At 38.8% G+C, this 22,207-nt stretch overlaps 3 protein-coding genes across 3 annotated transcripts in view; 2 read left to right on the forward strand and 1 right to left on the reverse strand.

The window, feature by feature from the left end:
- PITPNC1 (phosphatidylinositol transfer protein cytoplasmic 1) overlaps positions 1-5,760 on the forward strand; it is a 72,402-nt gene extending 66,642 nt beyond the window's left edge. Inside the window, exon 9 of the mRNA XM_031598817.2 lies at positions 1,292-5,760. Within this exon, the coding sequence (XP_031454677.1) occupies positions 1,292-1,551 (260 nt within the window). The 3' untranslated portion in view covers positions 1,552-5,760. The remainder of the gene's footprint in view (positions 1-1,291) is intronic.
- Positions 5,761-7,548: 1,788 nt separating this feature from the next.
- On the forward strand, positions 7,549-21,723 carry NOL11 (nucleolar protein 11). Its single transcript, XM_031598816.2, has 18 exons — positions 7,549-7,738; positions 8,535-8,648; positions 9,482-9,538; positions 10,124-10,269; positions 10,543-10,600; positions 11,024-11,162; positions 11,536-11,733; positions 12,309-12,385; positions 13,087-13,210; positions 13,837-13,940; positions 14,115-14,192; positions 15,072-15,256; positions 15,538-15,663; positions 16,408-16,629; positions 17,025-17,103; positions 17,801-17,893; positions 18,144-18,251; positions 18,561-21,723. Exons 1-18 carry the CDS (start codon positions 7,589-7,591, stop codon positions 18,672-18,674), a joined length of 2,172 nt encoding a protein of 723 aa, XP_031454676.1. The 5' UTR covers positions 7,549-7,588; the 3' UTR covers positions 18,675-21,723.
- Positions 7,948-22,198, reverse strand: LOC149915375 (uncharacterized). Its single transcript, XM_090121765.1, has 2 exons — positions 21,670-22,198; positions 7,948-8,110 (listed from the first exon to the last, which is right to left on the reverse strand). Exons 1-2 carry the CDS (start codon positions 22,115-22,117, stop codon positions 8,088-8,090), a joined length of 471 nt encoding a protein of 156 aa, XP_089977891.1. The 5' UTR covers positions 22,118-22,198; the 3' UTR covers positions 7,948-8,087.
- Positions 22,199-22,207: the final 9 nt, after the last annotated feature.

The following is a 22,207-nucleotide window of genomic DNA, read 5'->3' on the forward strand; positions in this document are numbered from 1 at the left end:
CTGATATATATTCAAAAAAATAAACAGAATTATCAGCTGACTGTTTTTTTAATCACGTCTCCCAAAGATTTATTGGGATTTATAGAATAATTGCACAGAGAGAATTCAGAAGAGACTTTCTGGACATCCTCTCAAATGTTGTTTTTTTCCTCTTTGGTAGTAGTCAACTATTTCAGTTGGTATTTATCAGATATTGGGTTTTGCTCCATTCGATTTGGGGTGGATTTGAATATGCTGAATTTCATTCTGTGAATCCTTCAAACACACATTTACTGTCGCGTTCACTGAAAACCTTAAAATTTATTTCACTTGGCTTAGTGGACATCTTGCAGGTGGTACAGGCATGGAGCAGCAGGTTTCAAAAGTGCCTTACTGATGTTTTTGCTCAAATTATTTGCCATTCATTTAGGATTTTATCAGAAAAACTTTTGCACAGCTCAGTTTAGAAAACGTAAAATCATGGAATCATAGAGTAATTTAGCTTGGAAAAGACCTTTAGGATCATCGGACGTTTATGCTGGGTTCACTCTGCCCTCTTGTGGGTTTCTACAGCACTGTGACACATTTGTCACCGGACAGAAGACTTTCACTCCTTTTAAAACATCCCATGGACCTTTTCTGTACAAAGTGTCCTTGACCTCTCATCTCATTTTGCCTCTGTTTTCCAAGGTATTAAGCATTGGGTTGTTGGAAAGCATGTTGTGACTGTACCAAGTCAGAGAGAATTCTTTAGGAATTTGTAGTAGAAAAGTATGATGGCCTCAGTTATTTGTGTGCCACTGTAACTAGAAGTCAATGGAAGCTGTGCATGGGGAGAGAGAATTTTTCATCCCTTGATAATGACAGGGAGGAAGCAAACCCTTTTATCAGTTCATGCTCATAATCTAGATGAAAAAAAAAAAGAAAAATATCATCAGTTTTGTTTGTAGTTCTGAAGAATTCTACCTGCTGAGTCTGCATCCAAATGTATTTTTAATTGCCTGTGAAATATCTTGATTTTTCCAGCAATTAAAGAGGTAGTTCTCTTAGTTCAGTTTAGACCCAGATGCAGACAGACCTATTAATATGTGCTTAATGTGCTTAGCTTCTTTTATTTTACAGTGTCCATTTATTGTACTCCAATCAATGCATTAAAATAGGAAGGAATTCTTACAAGACGTTTCGTGATATGACTGATAAGCAGACATTCTCTGATGTAAAATTTGGATTGAGGTGGTTTAACTGAGTTAATGAAATCATCATTCAAAATGATTCTAACATGCCCTTTATCTTGTTTTCCTTCTTGTTGAAGACATGACGATGGATGAAGTCCGAGAGTTTGAACGAGCAACTCAGGAAGCTACCAACAAGAAAATTGGCATTTTCCCACCTGAAATATCTATCTCTAACATTTCCATGCCTTCTTCAACCCGCAGTGCTCCATCTAGTGCTCCATCAACTCCTCTCTCTACAGATGCTCCTGACTTCCTAACAGTACCCAAAGACCGGCCTCGGAAAAAGTCTGCACCAGAAACCCTCACTCTTCCAGATCCAGAGAAAAAGAAAAATTAAATTAACCCAGCATGATTCCTCCTGATAAGCCATGGCTACCACAGCAAGAGTAACATATTGTAGTTTCTAGGAAGATCATGGTGGTTGGTTGGTTGTTGATGTTTGGATATTTTTGCTTAAAATAATTTTACTGTTGTGGAAAGACTGTTTCTTTCCTCAGACTTGATCCTCATAATCTTCAGAGAAGTGCATGCAAGAGAACATAGTTTATATATCTAAAGTAGTGTTCCAAGCCATATGGTACATCTTACTGACATACGATGAAGTCGTCTGAGGGGAACTCTATAAAAGAAAATCTTTCTCTAGCAGTATCTCTATGTACAAATCCACATCTAGGTCATAGCATTTATATTTAGGAATAGGTATTTAGTAAAGCTGCCAAGGACTTCTGAGGCAAATCTGTGCCAACCAGAATGCAGGGTTAACAGGAAAAAAGCTCCCTTTTTCTTCTTTTTTTAACTGATTTTAAAATCCTTCCTGTTCTCAGGCTTCCTGTGTGTACTCATAAACCTTGACCTACACTCATTGTACTTGAACACCAACAACAATCACTCAGAATCATATCGTGCTTAATATGACTCAGGATTTGGGGCGTAGCTAAAAAAATGAAACTTTTCAAATCTAAAATATCACTGTATGAAGCCCCAACTGTAATTAATTATACTGACTTTGAGGCCATTTAAGTATTTCTATCTTGCACAGAATTTGTAAAAGAAACCACCTATTTCTTGTAGATAATGTATTTTAATAGCTCTCCCCTGTCCTTTTGTGATAAAACTTAAGTTCATATTGGTGTTCGTCAATGGTGTTCTATGTACAAGATTGGGGGAAAAAAGCAGCTAAATCGAGCCAGTTGAGAAAGAAAACCAATGAATTCTGTCTTGTCTGCTCTGGAAGAAGAGTGGTAGTTACCCTGTGAGACCTTGAATGTAAAGGAAAGAAAATATGAGACTCTTTTTTCTTTCCTGCCTCTCATCTTTCCTAAACAGCACAATCTCTACTGTCAGTAAGCTGGCTCTAGGCTTTACCACTGTCTCTAGGGAAGGGGTGAATAAAATCAGTCACTTGAAAAAGCAAATGAATCTTGGGGCTTCTCAGTCCCACATAGGATGGCATTAAGGAAACAGCAGTGCTCCTCCTGGTCTGCACATGAAATCACTCTTCAATCTCAGGAATTAAAATACAGAAAGGATACTTCCCAGAATGGAAGTGTAGATTGTAGGGGGAAGAGAAATGAATTTCAGAAGTGTTCTCTTCCTTCATTTTTTATCAAAAAGTAAACTCAGTGAGAAACCTTCCTTCCGGCCCCCCGTTTGGGGTACTTTGTTCTCTTTCAGACTAATTGCTATTTAATTAATGTTGTCAGTATCTATTTCAATTGGTAGCTGTAGTAGGCATTAAATAGGCTGGTGTTCTATTCCCAGTAATGATAGCTATTACCTGAATCATATGATTAAAGTGAGTAGTGTTTTGTACCACTGGTGGTGATGTACATGGATGCAAAAAAGTCCTCCAGAGCTGAACTATCACTGAATATTGAACAATCAGTTTGGGGATGGCCTTTTACCTCTACAGGAAGTTTGTGCCATCTTCTCTGCACAATGCTATGATTTGACTGGCTTAAATGCACTGAACTTCTCAATGGCTGTAGATCCAATAGAAGTTATGTTGAATGTGTGGTATTTCTAGAGTAGTTGTAGAGCAGGGAAGGTGATTCTGCTGTCAACCTGCACTGAAAACAAGTGTATATTTGTTTGATAGTTTAAACCCTGTAGCTAGCAAAATCTAGAAGCTCTTTGTAGGTTAGCTATGATCTGACTTCATGTATTTTCCCACTTACTGTCCATGTTTTACGTTGTGTTTCCCAGAGGTTGTAATTCTGTGTAGTTAGTAAACTAACAGGTGATAATTTTTTGTTTGAAAAAAGCTACTGTGATGCTGCAAACAAAACTTTCCTTCGTTAGTAAATGATTTCATCTTAAAATTGTGAAAAATAATAATAATGACTATAACTGGTCTAATTTTTTTTTTTTTTTTTTTTTTTTTTAAATTTAGTAGCATGATTGAAACATTGCCTGAGAAGGGAAACTCTTGAAAAGATAAAGCATTGATTATTGGTTTTGATTTCCTAAATTTAAGATATCAAAATAGTTTAGGTCACCTCTGCCTATTGATAGTCTTATTTTTTAAAGAATTTGTTGTTTGCCCAAGAAGAAATTGCCCAGCTCTAGTCATCACTTCCTTGTGCTTATGTGTTACTGTTTCTATATGAGTTTTGGTGTCTGGGTTTGACGCAGATTATTAGACCAAAGCAGTCATATCTTTACTTGTATTTAACTGATTCGTTTCTCATGCCGTGTGGATATGGAGATTATCATGTCATATAAGATTTGGAGATGAGACATGTATGATGATTACTAACATGCCTGAATAGGACACAACTTACTAGCTGCATGATAAATACTGTAGGAGAAAGATGCTGATCATGTTATGGACAAAATGCCAGACCGCTTAATGCTGTGCCTCCACCTGCATGCGCTGCTGCCATAGCTCTACTACCACGCAGTACTGCTCTAGAGGAGTGCCAGATTTACTGACCAAACAGCCTGAGTTCACTGCTGGCCAGAATGAGGTTCATGATTATCCACATTGCCTCCTTTTTGCTCGCTAATGAAGGCAAATAAAAAGATGTAGTGTCTCATCGCTTTGGGTAAGAAATATCCCAGGCTTCCCATTGCCTGTGCTTGTAACCTCTGCTGTGTTCCGCTTTGTTTTCCCCATCAGCCAGCAATTAACCAGTTTGCCCAGAAGAATTTTAAATATCATCTCTTTTCCTGTGTGTGGTTGTTGTTGTTTTTTTACGTTTTTATATAGGATAACGTTTTCCCTGCAAATATTCCCAGCAAACACAAAATCACAAAAAAATTAAATGGAAAGGAAGGTCAGAATATTTCAGTAACATCATTTGGCAAAGAGGTTGTTTCCATTACTGATTTTGTCGCAGTGCTTTCTCTTGTATTTTCAAACATTTTATATGAGGAGAAAAAAGGTATTTTGCAGGTGTTACCACTTCTTTCGCAACAATAAATCACGTGGTTGGTGAATACGTTCTTAAGAGTGTGTTGGCACCCAGCAAAGCTGAAGAGGCACAGTAGCTGTGTTCCTATTCTCTGCCAGGGCAAAGAATTACACGATACAGCTCTGCTAGGAAGGAAGTTTTTAGTAAGGACAATACAGTCCAGAGCAAATAATGTGATTAGTTTGTTTGGGTTTCTATTAAAGCCTTCTCCCAGCTTTGCTCATATTTCACAGAGAGCAATTAAAATAACAGTTCATTGTGGTCTTTAGAACAGTAGGTCTCCTAATAAATTCAAAAAGGAGATACCCGTAAAGACGATGAGGAGCAGCACATTCCTGAAACATGCTGAATGGGATTTCTTATGAATGTAGTTGTAAATGACTGGATAAATCCTGTGGAAAGAAAATATTTGACCTTATTCTTTGGCTTTTTTGATTATTCTGGAAGGTAATTTTGTCACATCTAGTAGCCAATTTGCATTAATTGCTGCTGTAGAGAATTGGAAACAGAAATGTTTGTTCCTTGACTTTTATTTTGTAACAAGACTGCTAAATTTGTTAAATCTGCTTTGAAGCTTGCTGCACTGTAACTTCAGAACAATGTGTTAGCATTTGAAATATGCCAAACGAGTGTGCTTTTCAATAGTGAGCACAGTAAGAGAGAATTCATGATTTTATCGATAGGAGCTTTTCAGTTTCCATTGTTTGGACTTGGTTTTATATGTGTAAGTTAAAATTGCTAAGTAAGTCTAACAATGTTTTGCTTTAAAAATGAACAGCATGATCATTGAATTACAATCTCCTGTAGTCTTATGGTGTCACTTTAAGAAGTTTCATTGTTTTATTTCATTTCTGTGGTAATTCCCTGTGACTTTGAATGTCTCGTAATTCATTTCTTTTATTTAGAACTATGATAGCTACATTAGGCAATACATTGCTACATCAGAGAAGGACCAAGTCTCGAATTGCTCTGCATGTTAAATAATGCAAGGCTAAGCAGGAGAATTTGATTGTCATATTTTTCATCCATTTCACTTAGTTTCTGACTTTTCCAAGTTATTTATTATTTTTAATATTGTATTTTTCCTCGTGTTTTGTTGTAAATAAACTGCCAACAACTATTCTTTACAAGTGTGGCTGTTGTTTTTTACACAGTATTCTCTGGCAAGGAACATGGATATCTCTACCACCAGCTCTACAGGTCAGTTCCTCAAAGTAAATAGCACAAGGAATTGGCATTGTAAGGGAAATTTAAACCACTTTCCTGCATCACCTAGATTTTGTTGCTCCTCCACTTTCAGGGTGAGCACCCTGTCAGTCTCACCTTAGCCCATTCATTTCTAAAAGGCCGCTTGGTTGATAAGCTTTCACTGGGGAGTAATTGCTAATTCTCATTGGTGTGTTTTGCAGCCCAGTGTTGTGGTGAATACAGGGAAAGAGAACAGGAAACCTTTCAAAAGACAGAAGTTCTCCATCACTTACCTACAAGCCATTTCCTTTGTCGACATAAATTTCACGTGTCAAATGATTCTTTAAGTTTTCAACTAAAGGCTTACTCAATACACATCAAGTTTTCTCTGCCCCAAGGGAAGTGACTTATTTGTTTATTCGTATAGAAATGTTTCACAGTAGTATAGAAGTGGAAATAAGGAAAATCTGTGTAAAAAGCATGTAAGGTAGAAATCACAGAGCGTACCCTTCAACCTGTCAGGTTGCCACAGCTGCTTTGGGAGTCACCACAGTGGCTTAGCACACAGCACAGGGTGCCACGAGGAGCTGGCATCCTGGGAGCTCCCACCAGCCCCACACTGCAGCTGGGGAACCACTGAGAGCCAAGCTGAAGGACTGCCTGAAGCAGTTCTCTGACTCCCATGACCAGCTGAAGAAATGCAGACACAGGAATGCAGTAATGACGTCAGTAATGACCCATAAAGTCCTGCCAGAAGGGAATAAATGAAACACACCTGGCATGGAAACAGGACTGTCATGCACAGGTGCAGCAGTGGCTGTGCAGCAGGATGGGATGGAAACATCCAGGTACAGTCCAACACTGAATGGTTTGGTAACAGCAGGCTGGGGCCGTGCCTGCACACAGCTCTGCTTTTGTCCCCCGAGTTGCTCGTGACCATTCTCCACTAGACGAAGGCAGAGCTGGACTTCATGACAGAGGTCTGTCTGCAGCACAGCCTCAAAAAGCGGTGCTCACAGCATGTGGCCTCTGATAGCAGGCAGCAGCTGGGGCCTGAGGTGGGTGTTTGTTGTCTTGCCTTTTCTTTGGTTGGGTTTTGCATGTTGGGTTTGTGTTGCTAGGGCTTTCACAATTTGCACACAAACAAAAAAAGACTAATGTGCACATATACATCATAGATCAGCCAAAACCTGGAGCTGATCCTTCCTCAGGTTGTGTTAGTTTGTACTCCTGCAGAAGGAATGCATTCATTACGAAACCCTTCTATAATGTGACATTTCCTACGGCAGAAGTACCTTTAATTAAACCAGCAGCACTTTGCTGTGTAGATGCAAAACCATGGAAGCCTTTTGTTGAACTCCTGTGTACATCTCTCCAGCACCATGAAGCCTCATGCATCACACTGGGATATTTGGGATTAATATCACACATGAAATACATTGGAAACAGCCGAATAAATAAAATCCTACGTGTTCTTAATTGTCCACTTTGAAATGGCACAGTGAAAAATTATCAGCTCTTCGTTTTTTTATGATACTTAAAACCCGCGGCTTTGTTTCTATACACGCTGAACGCCGCCTCGCCCGCACCTCCGCGGTAGCGGCGCAGCTCCGGTCCGCTCCCATCGCCGCGGAGCGGAACTTCCCGAGCGGCCTCGTCCATTTCCGCCGCCGTGTCGCAGGGGGGCGCTGCCGCCTCGCCCAGCCGGCGTAGCGCGCAGGCGCGGTGTGGCGCCGCCGCTGGTCTCGCGAGAACCGAGCGCTCGCTAAGATGGCGGCCCTGTGCGAGGCCTTCACGCTGTGCGGTTTGGGGCCCACCGGCGGCGTCGGCCTCGGTAGCGGCCTTCTGGCGCTGGAGCCGGGCGCTGATCCCGACCACGTCCTGCTAACCGACCGCGGCAGGACGGCCACGCTTTTTAAGGTAACAGCCCAGCCCCGGCCGCTCGGGCCGGCCCGTGTCGGAGCACCCGCGCAGCGCCTCGCGGGGAAGCACCGGGGCTGCCGCGGCGGAACGTGGTGGGAGCGGCCTCGGGCAGCGGCCCCGCTTCGGGCCGTGCTGCTGGGAGCGGCCGCTGTGTGCTTCCCTCCCCGCTCCCCTGTGCTTCCCCCCCCCCCGCCCTCTCTGCACCCGTGGTGGCGGCCGTAGGCAATCCCCCGAGTAGTTCCTGTGCTGGTTCTTTTCCTCGCCGTTCCCGTGTCACGCAGTACTCACAGCCCGCTGTTGTCACGTCTCCGTATCGCGTTCGGGTGACAGCAGTTGCGCCCAGTTGTCAGTTTGGTGTCTGCTGCCTTCCTGTTGGGTGGAGAACAGAGATTGAAGTGTGCTGGCAATACGTGACCTGCGGGTTGTTGTTGTTTCTTTTAATGTATACGTTACTGCACTGAGCATTAAATGAAACTTTCTGAAAACGTTTGTCTCTATGTTTGCAGTCGTGGGGCTAGGGGTTGTATCTTAACGAGCCCATGGTGTAAGCTCCTGTCATGTATGTAGTGCCACTTCCTCGTGTGAAAAGAAAAAAAAAAAAAAGCTTTTAATTAACACAGAGCTTAGCTGTGCTCTGAAATCACTAGTATTGCAGTTAAGAATGCTAACACAGGAGTTATGAGTCCTGTTAGGGTGGCACTTTCCTTGTTTTTATGTTCTCATTTGGTCATGGGAGCAATCCCAGCATGTACTGTTGCATATTAATTACATGACTTTGTCCTGATTTTTCTAGGTCTCAGATCAGAAGCCACTGGGCTGTTGGTCAGTTAAACATGGGCAGATTATCACGTGTCCAGTTGTATGCAACTTTGAAACTCATGAATATATAGCTGTTCATGATAACAAGGTGAGGTTCTTTTCTTAAGGGGAAAAATGATGATGTGAGCCATCTGGGTGAATATAGGTGGGGAAGAGATTGGGAGTGCTAGATTGTTAGCTAATGGGAATGTGTGGAGCTCTCAACACCTCATGGCAAGCTTTCAAAGCTGGTGATGGTGCTTTAATGCTGGGCTGTGCAGTTTCAAGGCTGCACAGTCCGTTTGTTAGTGACATGAAAACCATCTATGCTGAGCATCAGTTACGCAGTGGCTGTTTTAAAAACTGAAGCATTCTCAATGACGAATGCCTCATGCAGACGTTCACTAAGATAAGCTACTTTTCTTGTTACAGAGTGGTAGAGATTTAGAACTGCATGATTATTATGTTGAAATGGTTCAGAACTGCATCCTTGTCTATCTACTCTTGTCTTATGGTTAAACATTTCCTGCTTGTGTATATATGGCAATGTTTGCTCAGCACATACTGATCACTTGGCTTTTTTATTGTTAATGAAATATTCTTCTTGACCTTGAAATGTTCCCTCCAGATCAGACCATCTGTATCTTAATCTGCCTCCATTGCTTTGATCAACTTTCATTTAGAGTTTTGCTGTCTCTTTTTTCTTAGCCGTACTCTTACTTATCCCTTCTTTCAAGATCAAAATGTTAAGCTTTATTTGTATTCTTGTGGTTTCTGTTTCAGCTTCTTCCCATGCAAACTTCCTGTCTTTTTTCAGTAAGGCTGCTTGAATACTTAACTGTATGTGTTCCTCAATTTTTCAGTAAGGTGCAATTGCTGTTATGTGATAAGAAGTCTACATGCTGCTGGTTTGCTGCTTAAAAAATGATGTTTCTCTTTAAGGTTTTACGAATATGGAAGGATAAAGATGTTAACCTGGACAAAGTATTTAAAGCAACAGTAAGTCTCTTACGTATGTTCACTTTTAACACTTTGAATCTCATGGGGTTGAAGAGATGCTGATGTTTATAATACTGATAGCATTACAGTGTAGCTGATAGTTGTCTTGATTTGTGGTTTGTGATGTTATGGAGCATTGCAAGGAATCCACTTCAGTTGATAGGCTTAATCATCAAAGCACCACACATAAAGTGATGGCTGTCCAACATTTGAAAGGACTTTTATGATTGTGAACCATGGTGAAGGACAATTATTTTCTGTTCTGCTGGTGAACACGATAAACAGCACTTTGTGTGTAATGGTGTATAACAGTTGTTTGAGCTCCTTTACCTCAATTACACTTTTTTTCTGATGTCATGCTCATTTAGGATGCTCATTTAGGATGCTTTCCTGGCTTTCTGTTGGGTAGTGATTTGCATTACTAGTAGCACTTCAGAAAATAAGCATATTTTTGGTATCTTGCAGGTCCATCATCCTTACGTTACTCATTTACTGAGATAACTTTTTAAAAATGTTACGCAAAACAGTTGGCTTTCAAGGTAATGCTAATGAACATAGAACTTAAACAATTTCTTTTCTTCTTAGCTTTCAGCTGAGGTGTACAGAATACATTCACTGCCCCATGCGGAGCCATTGGTGTTATTTAGAGGAGGGGGTGTTCGAACTTTAGATGTTCTTTTGGAAGCTCCACAACAAGAAATTGAAAATGTTATCTCAGATGAAGTTATCAAGTAAGTGATACAAAGTTATGAATCCTGATCCTTGATCAGAGGAACTCACGTTGGTGCACCCTTCTTTGTGAGGAGAGAGGAAATCTTAAGACTAACATCACAAGATCAAGATCTTGATGATGATGATTATTTTATTTTTTTAATGCATTGATTTTTAAAACCTTAGACTTTTAGTACAGATCTAAAAGTAAGAGGCTGCCTGAATAATTATGATATGATTTTTAAATGTAGTCCCAGAATTTAGAAAATGTTTGTACATTTTTCTGTTTTTAGATGGAGTGAAGCATTTCTGGAAGGTCAACAACCTGTCTTAATTTTCGTTACAGAGAAAGTAAGTTTAACAAATGTTTAACTTCCACAACTGCAAATCTAAATCCTTCTTCTAAAATCCATCGCTTGTTTAACTGGATTCTAAGAGCGTTTAGTGAAATAATTATTCTGTGTGTGTGTTGTCTGTGGCACAACACTTACACTGTTCTCAGGGCTGGATAGCCTGGCTCTTGAAGTTCAGAACAAGATTAAATACAATATACAATCAATTGACTTCATTTCTCTCTTCATGCAGATGTTACTTCCTGTGAATCTATTTGTTGCATCAAATTAAAATTTTCTTTACAACTTGCAGCTGAAGACAACTATATATAGTAAATACAAATTCCTAATCTTGTTAAGCATTCAATATAATTTGGTAGAAATATCTGAACTTGTTAACCCTTCTTTCTGTCAGTTAAAGACAATCTTCTTTTTGTTTTAGGATGGGGATTTTTTTGTCTACATACAGAAACTTAAGATGAGGAGTCTGTGCAAATATAAGCTTGAACAACAGGAATTATCTAATCCACTGTGTTTCACAGCATATATAAAAAAGCAAATTATCACACTTCTATGTTTATGTGAGTTGAATTTTCTAATGTTTTTTTAATATTAAAACAATAAATTACATAGAAGGACATAAAATACTGATGTCTGTGAATTACTGTTTAATGTTTTTGCTCTTTGTTGAATGTTCTATAACAGCAAATGATAGACTAAACAGTTAAATTTTCCTGATATTTTAATGGTTGAAAAGGCTTACTGTTCTTCAACATTATAACTTGTATTTTTAAAAGTTCCTGAAAGCTGTGCTTTTTATTTTTCTGCTTTGCATGATAATGTGCCCTTTAAGTGTCCTATTTTACTTCTTTTCTCAGTGCTCATCTTGCCATATTGTATTAAATAGTTTTTCTTAATGTCAGACATAAAGACATCATTTGTTTGCTTTGACAGACTCCAGTAACTCTGTATATAAAGTTCTGATACCTCTACAGCAAAATAGTGAAGAGGAAGAGCAAACTCTATCCAAATCACTACTACTAAACCTTTCAATATCTGGAAGTGTTCTAAAAGGAACTTCTTTTGTTGTTCTTGATAAAGACCATGTTGCAGTACTAGGAAGTCTAGCAGCATCTGGTGAAGAATCCAAAGGTAACTGGAAAAATCAGATGAATGTGTCTGAAGTTCTACAACACTCTTAAAGCAGCAGATGTTTTGTGTCTTGCTTTTTGTTCTTGGTTGTTTTTGATTAACAGAGCAGATGAATAAAGAACACTGCTGTTTCTTCTTCAGTGAATATCATAAATACTGCATATTAAATGAAATGGTTGGCTCTTAAAACTGGTGTATGCAGGGTAATGGACCTCATCTACTATAAGAAAATAGTATCTTAAATACTTGTTTCATGACTAAACTTCTGAGATGTGGGATTGCTGAAGGTTAAGCCACTGAACATAGCATTTTATGACTGAAAGTTACAGAGATTTTGGTTGATCTCATTGCAGCTTTTTCTTCAGTGTTCTTCCAAGAGAGCTGATTTTCAGACTTGTTTATTGAGAGACCTGACCAAAAAGACACATTGCCCAATGCTGAGCACCTTATTAAGCGGAGTTATTTTGAAAGTTACTTGTATTTCCTGAAGTGTTTTTAACTGAAAATAACAAATGAAAATATAGTATTTTTTGTTGCTTTTGGGTTTGTCACATTTATCTCTTTATTTTTCCTAGAGTGCCTAACAATATGGAATACAAAATTTCAAACGTTACAAGCTTCAAAGGAACTGCCCCTGGGTACCAGTGGACAAGTGAGTTCAGTCTTTACTTTGTAGCTTATAAACCTTCATTTAGTGCATATGGCACAATAGAAAGGAGACAAGCAAACTGCAATCATGGTTCTGTGTGGAAGAGCAGTAAATGTCAACTTCTGAAACAAAACTAATACCGGCCAGCTGATGACCTATTTTTGTCATCATCTCTAAACAGGAGCACGGTAGCCTTTAGCAAAATCCTTAGTAATTCAGCACTTCTGACTTTTGTTAGCCTTGTTTGGTGAGAATGAAATCCTCAGTTGGTATTTATTACATTCTGAAAGCTTGCAAGTGACCATGGTTCAGAATATTCAGCTGTCAATAATAAGTGAACTGGAACCTAATTAATAAATACCCTAGTTAAATAGAACGGTTGACTCATTTTTGTCATAAAATTATGCGGGAAGGAATTTTAAAAATAATAATAATAAAAAAAATCAAGTGAACTTAAGTGCCTCAAAGCAGTCACTTCAGTTTAATGCATCCTTGGAAAATATTCAACAGTGCAATCATTTCCATAGATAAAATCAACAGTCAATGAAGGTCTGCTAATGTGTGAAAAACTACCGAAAATAACTGCTAAAATCATCTGATTGCTGACTTCCAGTTGAATTTTGTAGTCGGAAATTAAAGATTAGCATGTGCAGAAATGTCTCTCTGCTTCACTCCTTATTAATGATGTGTTTAATATTTTGTAGTTGTGGTGTTATGGGGAAAAATTTTTCTTCACTCATGGAAAAGTGCTAACAGTAGTTATATACAAGTGTGAAACTTCATCCTTGGCAGCTGCTGTGGGGAAGCTGAAGGACAGTCAGACCTCTGGTAAGAAGTTTTCTGATTGCAGTGAGATCTAGCAGGAAAACTTCTGAAATTGCATTAAAATTGTTTTAATATTGTTGTATAAAATCAGTTAAGCCTAAACAGCTTGAAGTAAGTTAGTGTATTCCACTGTTAAATGTTAGTGTTCTCAGTGAAAACATCAGAGAATTTGAAGCGTACAAATGTTTGTATTTATGGTCTTCATTGAAGTGTCATTCAAATGCTGCAATTATTGAAAAGACTGAGATGCTGGTATAAACACTGAAACAACTAAAGCACAGTCTTTTATGTTGTGTTTTCAAAGCACTTATTACTAAATGGGCAGTACCAAACCTAAGTTTGTAAACTTTAGGTTAAAGAAAATACAAGCGAGCATGTATGCTTAGCACTGTAGTGGGAAAATGGCAAATGATGTTTGCTATAAGTTGTGGAATAACTTTTCTCCTCCTACCAGAGACTAAAAAGGGAAAACACGCAAAATGTATCCAAACCACTTGCCGATGAAAGAAAACAGGGAAGTTTCTTTGCAAAAAATGTATTACACTTCAGAAGATGCATCTTGGTATCAGAAGTTTCTAATAAGTGGCATTAAGTGCTAACTTCATGTAGTTTTATTTTTGTCTTCGCAGATCTTTCTTCATTTGTAAACTGGAATACTCTTGGAGATGAAGAGCTGTTGGTTTCCTGTCAGTCACAGCAGTCTGTAGCTCTAAAGTCTGAATCCAAAATGATGGTAAGTTAACACAACGAATGTTGAGCTCTTTTGTTTTGTATTTGTCTCTTCCCAATGCTGCTACTTTTAAACGTAATTTGTAGCAAACAACACACAATGTTCCTAGTTATCTTGCTTGAAATCCTTGAATTGCCTTTTTGGAGCTGAATAATAACTTGTTTTTCTTTATTATAGTTAAGATCAAAAAAGAGCGCAGTTGAGGACATACAGCCAGATGCCTCCACAATTGGGCAGTTCTTACTAAGTATAAAAGTAAGTACGCCAAGTAGCCTTACTGAATTTTCAGTCACACTTGAGAATATTCCAGGCACCTCCTAAGCTGTTATCTTCTCACATTTCCTCTTGTGTAGATCAAGCTGAAGAAGCTGCCTTAAACAGGTTTGTTGAGGATTCTGTTTTACTGTGTAAAAATAGGTTTTGGGCATGGTGAAGTTTTGTCATAGGAAGATGTAATATAGCTGTTCAATAATGGGGTTTATAACAGCTGTCTGAATTCTGAGAACTTGCACAAATGCATTTTCATGCAGTAAAAAAGGTGAGAAGATGTTTCATCTGATTTTTTTTTTAATCTTTTTACTTTTTTTTTAGTCTTTTAGTCTTTTCTTTAGTTTTAACTTCGACAATATTTTGGATCTAGTAAATCACAGTGCTAGAAAAAAGGTGCCGTGAGTTGCTATTTGTAGATTATTTGTCACTTAATTACGCATCTTTAATGTTTTCAGAAGATAACATTTAACTTATTTCCAAAACAAGTCAGAGAATGTACTTGCCTACCCATTTGGTCACTTAGCTCAGTATATTATTTGATGAGTCAGCATTGAAGTGAATCCCAGGATACCATAGAATGGTTTGTGTTGGACAGGACCTCAAAAGACCACCTAATTCAACCTCCTGCCCTGGGCAGAGGCACTCCTCACTTGATGAGGTTGCTCAATGTTGCATCCAACCCGACCTTGAAAATAAACATCATGGTGATACAAAAGATATGGTAACTGTATCTGTATTCTGATATAGTTCCTTTTGAAATCTTGTTGCAAGTGTTGTAATACTTTGATCTACTGCCTTCCTCTGTGAACAGTTCTCAAACCTATGCCTTGTACATCTGAACTGCATGGTATTTCTCATTTTCAGGATGCTTCCACAGCTGCAGTTGAAGATGAATTGAGACAATTGTTGTCAAAAGCACAGAGACCAGATTTTCAGGCTGCCATTGGATGTGTAATAAGCGCTCTAATAAACAGGTGTAAAGCAGATCCAATGTTCTACCCTCGAAACTTCCTGGTACAGATGATCCAAAAACGAGAGTTATCCTACAGGTGATAATTCTGATTTTTTTCTTTTTTTTTTGTTTAAAATTGTAAGCAAAAGTTTCTAAAAAGTAGAAATTCAGTTCTTCATTAAAAAAAAAAATAAATCTCCTTGATTTATCAGGTGCTTATATTTGGTTTCCTTTGAAGTCTATTGCTTATTTTCTGATGAAGCTGACAATTCTCAGATGGATTTTTGTGTAAAACAAGATTAATCCTTCTGCATTCTTTGTTAATGGAGTTTTCAGTGAGTGTGAACTCTGCAGCCTATTCTTTTCATATTCTAACAGTTTGTGTCCAGACTTAATGGCTGTTGCTTTAGAGAAAAAAGATGTACATCTCTTACAAATCTGCTTACAACGGTTTCCAGATATTCCTGAAGAAATTACTTACGCTTGCTTGAAAGTATTTTTAAGGTAAGTTGGAGTCAGTCTTTATACATTATTTTTGTTTAATTACTTATTTATTCTTCACCAAACCAAGACTTTTACTTAAAGTAAGTTTTTAGATGAGTAATTAAGTGCATGAAATTATTAATTCTGAGTACAGTGTGTATTGCAGTCCTGCAGACTGACATGCTTTTTTACAAGATGCCCATTGCGTGCACGTATTCTAAAACTTGTATAAGCAATAATTAAAGAAAAATGCCTTTTGGTAAACTTGCTGGCTTTTACATCCTTTTACATAGTGCCTGTTTACTGTTCAACAGACTTGTTCGTCTCCTGCATTAGAAATACCAAATATTTATTACTGAGCAGTAGGAAAACCGTAGCTGTCTTATAGGTTGAGGTAGTCCCAGCAATGTCAGAATACAATGACAGACTTGAACAGAGTGTGTGTATAACCTTTAAATAAGCCTATGACGATATTGATATGACAATATGATAATATTACTCTGATCTAGTAAAACAGCAATTTACATTGTTGAAATACTTGAGCAAAAACATATGTTGTTCAAGTTAATAGTAAATGCTAGCTGTTTTCTCATGGCCTCTATCCATTCTGAAACTCTCATATTTTGGTGCGTTTTCATACTCATAAGCTTCAAAGAGTCAGTGTGTGTTGTTGTGGGGTTGATGACATTGCTGGGCATTTTTTGTTTGTTTGTTTTCAAGCTAACACTAAAAACACTAAATGTGTGTGGAATTTTTCTTCTATAGCATTAGTGATGATTATCTGGAAAGAACAGACGTGGATCTAGAATCTGTAATCTCTTACATTGATATTGAACCAAACAATAAAGAAGTTAAGACTGAAGTTGTAGAAAATGGTTTCAGTACTGAACTGGAAGAAGATGGCTGTGATGTTACAGGCATGAAGGAAACCCATATGATGGACAGTGTTGAATTCTGCCCTGTTGGACCTCAAAAGGCAGCATTATTGTATCCTCTGTGTGCTTAAATGAAGGAAAGTCAGTGTGGTATTTATGATTTGAATGTCTGTTTAGCATTGCTGAAAATGATCTTCTGCTATTGCTGAAAATTTCTTTATACTTATTTAAATTTATAGAAGTGTAGACTGGAACTTTGTTCAAGACAATTTAGTCTCAATGCTTTTGATGTTTGTCCATTGAAATGTTAGATGGTTCCTTTCTTGCAGTAAATGGAACTGTGTTCAAACTGACTATTATGTTTCAGTTGCTGTATATATTTCATAATAGAAATAGGAGATTCAAAAAGACCTCTCAACTTACAGAAATATTTTAATTAAGGTTGGTTTTAGTTTGTAGTAACTAGCATTTTTCCTGCAGTAACATTTCCTCAATAACATTGCACAGAAATGCTGTTCTTCATTCAGCTTATAGTGAAACATTTCTTTTGCCTCATCTGAAAGACCTTCCAGCTCAGCAAGCTGTTGTAAGTATTTTGAAACAAAAAAAGCTGAAATGTCCTCATTATTTGGGGAAAGAAAAGAAAAAGGTGTTTAATCTATCAGAAACTTGCCACTAGTGTATGAAAATAACATGACTAATAAGATCTAATGCTGTTAAGTGTTCCGTATATTCCAAATGAACACGTACTATTTCTTATGGTCTGCATAAATGTAAAGAAAGAAAACTTGATTATGACTAGACAAAAAATATTTTAATGGTGTAGTACCTATTCCTGATTTTTAAATGCTTTTAAACTACTGAGATATTAACTTAGTCAGATGTGTTAAAAACAGAAATTTAGAAAATGCAATTAAAACCAGGACAAAAAAAAAAAAAACAACAACCCAACATGAAACACCACACAGTCAACACTGACTGATCTCCTCAAGTCTTATTCTGGAGACAAAAAAAATGTAGGATTTGTGCTGAAAGTGCACGTGGCACTAACACTGGAACAATGCCTACCACAGAATGTCACTTTACACTGAGTATTCCTGAATTTTCAAATTCATGGCTATAGATGGTGGAAGAGAGCCATGATACTTATTTTTAATGCTTGAATTTCCTAATTAAAGAAAAAAATAAAAGATTATCATTGTGTGTTACTGCCTTGTGCAGGGCAAATCTCCTAGGTCTTAAATGTTTCTTCTTACAAAACATTCAGTCTTTTCTTCTCTCAGCTGTTTCTCAGGTATTTACACTACCTGTATGTGAAATGCAGTGAAAAAATAAATACAACTCTTCCCGGAGTACTCTCTCCAACTATAAGTCAGGTAAGCAACTAGTGCTAAAAAGTTGGGCCTCCTTCAGTTTCTTTAAAATCAACTGAAACTTATGTTAGTTCTGTAAGGTACTGTTTATTAGTGGACCTATATTGAGTCAGATGTATCATGATGCTTTCTTTTCTATCTGAAAATAAATATCCTGCATTAAACTATGAAGCCATTCTTTTTTATTAGGAGATAATATTTCAGTGTTTTTGAAACAAAACCCACGTCACTTCTGTTTTGTTTTTTTGTTCAGATTATGGATTGGATGTGCCTATTACTTGATGCTCACTTCACAGTTATGGTGATGCTACCAGAAGCAAAAAGATTGCTTTCAAGCATGCATAAGTTTGTGAGAGCCCAAGTAAGTTTTGCATAATTATTTCATTGTAGTATTGAGTTAAAGTATGGCCATTAAGGTTACTCAGGGCAGGGCTGGAGAAGAACAACACATGTAAATATACAGCGTATATTAAAATATATTCAGTGCCATAAGCCTATTCCTGAACACTACATAGTATTTGCTTGTTTTCATCACCTTGATCCCTAAAGGTGCTGCATTGGTTTTGTTTGAATGTATTAAACTGTGTAAGACAGCAAACAGCTACATGGTATAAATTGTGTAGAAGATTTAAAATTTGTTTTGTCATAAATGTATGGTCTTTGTTTTTAGGTACGATTCTACTCTGAACTTAACAAAATCGAAGGAAGTTTGCAAGAACTGCAAAGAATTAAATGCCAGAAAGACTCTCAGGCATATTCTATTGAAGTGCTGGAACTTATTTGAATACGAAATGAATTATTAACAAACTTGTTATTAATTCCTTTTATGACAAGGATGTATTAGCACTCCATATTGGGGATGTGAAAAGTTGAGTTTTCTGCACAGGGAGAATGCAGTTACTCAGTATCTACGTGGGGGGTTGTGCATTAAAAGCTCTTTTCTGACTGGATGACTTTCTTATATTTTCGTTGTAATTTTGTTATGCAGTTGCAAGAATATTCTAAAATTCTATCTGATTCTTGGCCAAGAAGTGATAGGATATCTGTAAAAAGGTTTCAAGAAATGTTTCATCAAATTAATTGTCACTTCTGTTCCACTTGCTTCTTTTTCACTTACAGGCAGTTGAATTCTCAGATTCTTCAGAGCTCTCTAATCTTTGCTCTGGTTAGGAACTATAGATGCTCATTTGAGTTTGTTTCTTTTGTTTTCTATTTTTAAGTTGATTTTATTCTATATACATACATACACATTCACATTTGTTATTTTCTGAACAAGAACACTTACCACCAAACTAAGAACATTTTTCCTACGTTCTTGTCCATTTCTTTTAAGTACTTTTTCAGAGTGAACATCTCAAGTTAACCTCATTCATGCTGCTTGTTCTGTACAGCTTAAATTCTAGCATTCCAAAATGTCGTAGCTTTCTGAATGCAAGGATGGCTGAAGGTATTGCAGATATAAGCAGTGTCTTCTGCACTCCCTTGAAACTGATTTGTTATAAGCTACTTGTTGGACAAAAGGTCTATCTAAATGAAAGCTGATCAGAGATGCAAGGGAGATATGGCAGATAAGCACAATGCTAGATCTCTTAAGATTTAATATAAAATGAATGTAAGAAGCAAAAGCCTCCAGAGAAAAATGAGTACATCAATAACTGTTCAGAATAACAGGTAAAATCTTAATGACCTTTTAAAATAATATTAAGTGAATATTAATGTTTCAGCATATTGATATGCTTTATATTTTTCATCATAATAAATAAAATGGTAGTTGATAATTTGAATTACATCAGCAGAAGTCATAAGCCCTTGCTTCCTCACGCTGACTTTAGTCTGCAGTGAGCTCTAGTCTTTACCTCACATAGCAACAACTTGGTGTCTGATAAATGCACGTGTAACTGACTCTAGAACAGAATACTTAAATTCAGCACCTTTTACAGAGTGATTTGGAGGAAGAAGAATGGAGAAAAGCAGCTCAATAATTTAAACAAGAGAATTTGCTGAGTTGGTTGAAGCCATGCCTTCTAGCTGTAAATTCTTAAGTTCTTTCCTTTACCCTTGGAGAAAGGAACTCACCTAACTACCAGCCTGGAACAACTAGGCTGTACATCTCCTATGTACCTTTTGAGAGAACCTGTTTCTCCTCATCTGTCTCAAGAATAGATGCAGTATAGAGTATCATTTGTAAAATTCCTCTTCCTTTGATGTTTCTACTCACTGAGAAATATGCTTTTTTAATTATACCAACAGACTCGAAAAGGATTTTTTTATAGTCCTGACTCTGAAATTTAGCATACCTCTTCATCCAACCGTTTCTCCAGCTCTAGAATTCTTTACTAAACAGAATATTAAGCACTTCTAGATCACAACTAATAAATAAGACATCATTAAGAGACACAGTGTTCTGGTTTACAGTAAATGTTACTTGGTCCCTTTGGTCTACTACAGATACACAGAATCCTCACCGTTTTATAGATGTTAATGCTTGTAGTGCTATAGGCTGTAGGTGGATTTGTGCAGTACATACGCAACAAAGTATTTCTTGACTCACCCTGTATAGGTGGCAGAACTCACAGATGTGTTTCACAATGGGAGACAGTAAAACAACTTCCCCCCTTCTGTGTATCAATGTATTCTTATGTTTGTAGAATTGCTATAGTCTTTTGCGAGCATAAGATCTTAAAAACTGACCCAGTTGAACCAATCTCAGGAGTAAAGTTGGATTATTCAAAATAAAAATTGAGTATAAAGGTATGAATGAGGTTAGGCAGTGTTCTCTGCTGCTTTTACTGTGGCTGAAGGGTACTGTCTAAAACATGGCTCTATACTCTGCAGCTGCATTACTGAATATATGAGTACAACTTAATATAAGAGATGAAGGTAGAAAGCTGGATGCAAGAGTGCAAATTGTTTAGCCCCACTGTCTGGTGCAGTTGTTACAGTCCTTATGCTGTAGCATATTTGTGGGTTTAATGAGGTTCTCAGCCTGAGCAACAAGTTAATGAAGAAAAGATGCCTCATGTATTAGTGTAGAAGAATGCAATTCAAATTACACATTGGATATAAAACTGGTATGCTTACAGTATGATTGATCAGTATTGAGTTGTTTGTATTACACAAAAACACAAGCAAAATACCAAGAGAAAATGACAATCTGAACGTGCTTATTTGCTGAAGAGAAGACTAGACTTTCTGGGATAACAAGCTTCTGTAGATTTAGCAAAAAGGCCAATTGTAGGTATTGAGAGATGCTGACAGGCCTTGGGCTGCTTTTTTGTTTTTTGTTTTATCCTGCTTTTGGTAAGGGAACTGATACTTTCAACTGAAGTGGTGGCATTAGAAGCCTAACAGAACAGTTGGTCTCTGGATTTTTAAAACCCTGGAGGCTCAGGCAAATGTGAAAATGAGGGAATACAAACTAAATGAAGCCCGGCTCCATTTTGTAGAGCCAAGTGAACACACACAGCAGTTCAGCCACTGACTAAAATTCAAAGAGCGGGTCCCCATGAGGTCTTTACAGCCTTATTTTTCTTTACAGTGATCCCAGCAAGGTAATGTGGTGAGCTGTAAAAGCGTATTCATTTCTGCGTGAAGGGGGAAGATTTAAAGTCCGGATCCTAATATGGGACATGGGTGTTTGGGCTGAGGAAGGCTGCCGGCGCGGTGCGGGGGGGGAGCCCGCCTGAGGGGAGCCCGCCGGGGGGCAGCCCGCCCTGAGGACGGCGGCGGGAGCGGCTGAGCCCCTCAGGCCGCAGCGGCGGTCGCAGCCCGTTGCCTACCTGCGCTCGCAGCTGACTCGGGCGGGACGCGCAGCCGGGCTGAAGCTGTGGGACGCGGAGCGAGGGGACTCCCCTGAGGGCGCGAGGCGAGCCCTGGGATCGAGGACCGGTAACGGGCGTCTTTATCCAGGCGCAGGGAGACGGTGAGTCTGAGGTGGGCTCGCAGCCGCCTCCAAGCGGGGCAGCGGCTTCGGGGCAACTTCAGCTGGGGGTCGGGGAGAGGGGCGGAGAGCCCTCGGAGCGCCCGGCACCGGGGCTGAGGGCAACTTCGCGGTGGGCGGCGTGCCGTGACAGCGCCGCGTGAAGGCGGCTGCGGGTCGGAGGGCTCCGTCCCGGCGTGAGGGGACGGCGGCAAACGGGGCGCCGAGGGAGCGGCGGGGGGCAGCGCGTGCAGCGGGGATACCCCTCGTCCGAGCGCGGGGCCGCCCCCGAGCGCCGGCTCCAACATGGCTCTCGCGGCCGGCGGCTGCTGCGCCCCCTGGCGGCGGCTGGCGGGCGCGGCCGGTCACGTGAGGCGCTCGGGGCCTGCTGCCGCCGC

This window comes from Phasianus colchicus, chromosome 20 (assembly GCF_987193195.1).
Source record: "Phasianus colchicus chromosome 20, bPhaCol1.hap1.1, whole genome shotgun sequence".
NCBI lineage: Eukaryota > Metazoa > Chordata > Aves > Galliformes > Phasianidae > Phasianus > Phasianus colchicus.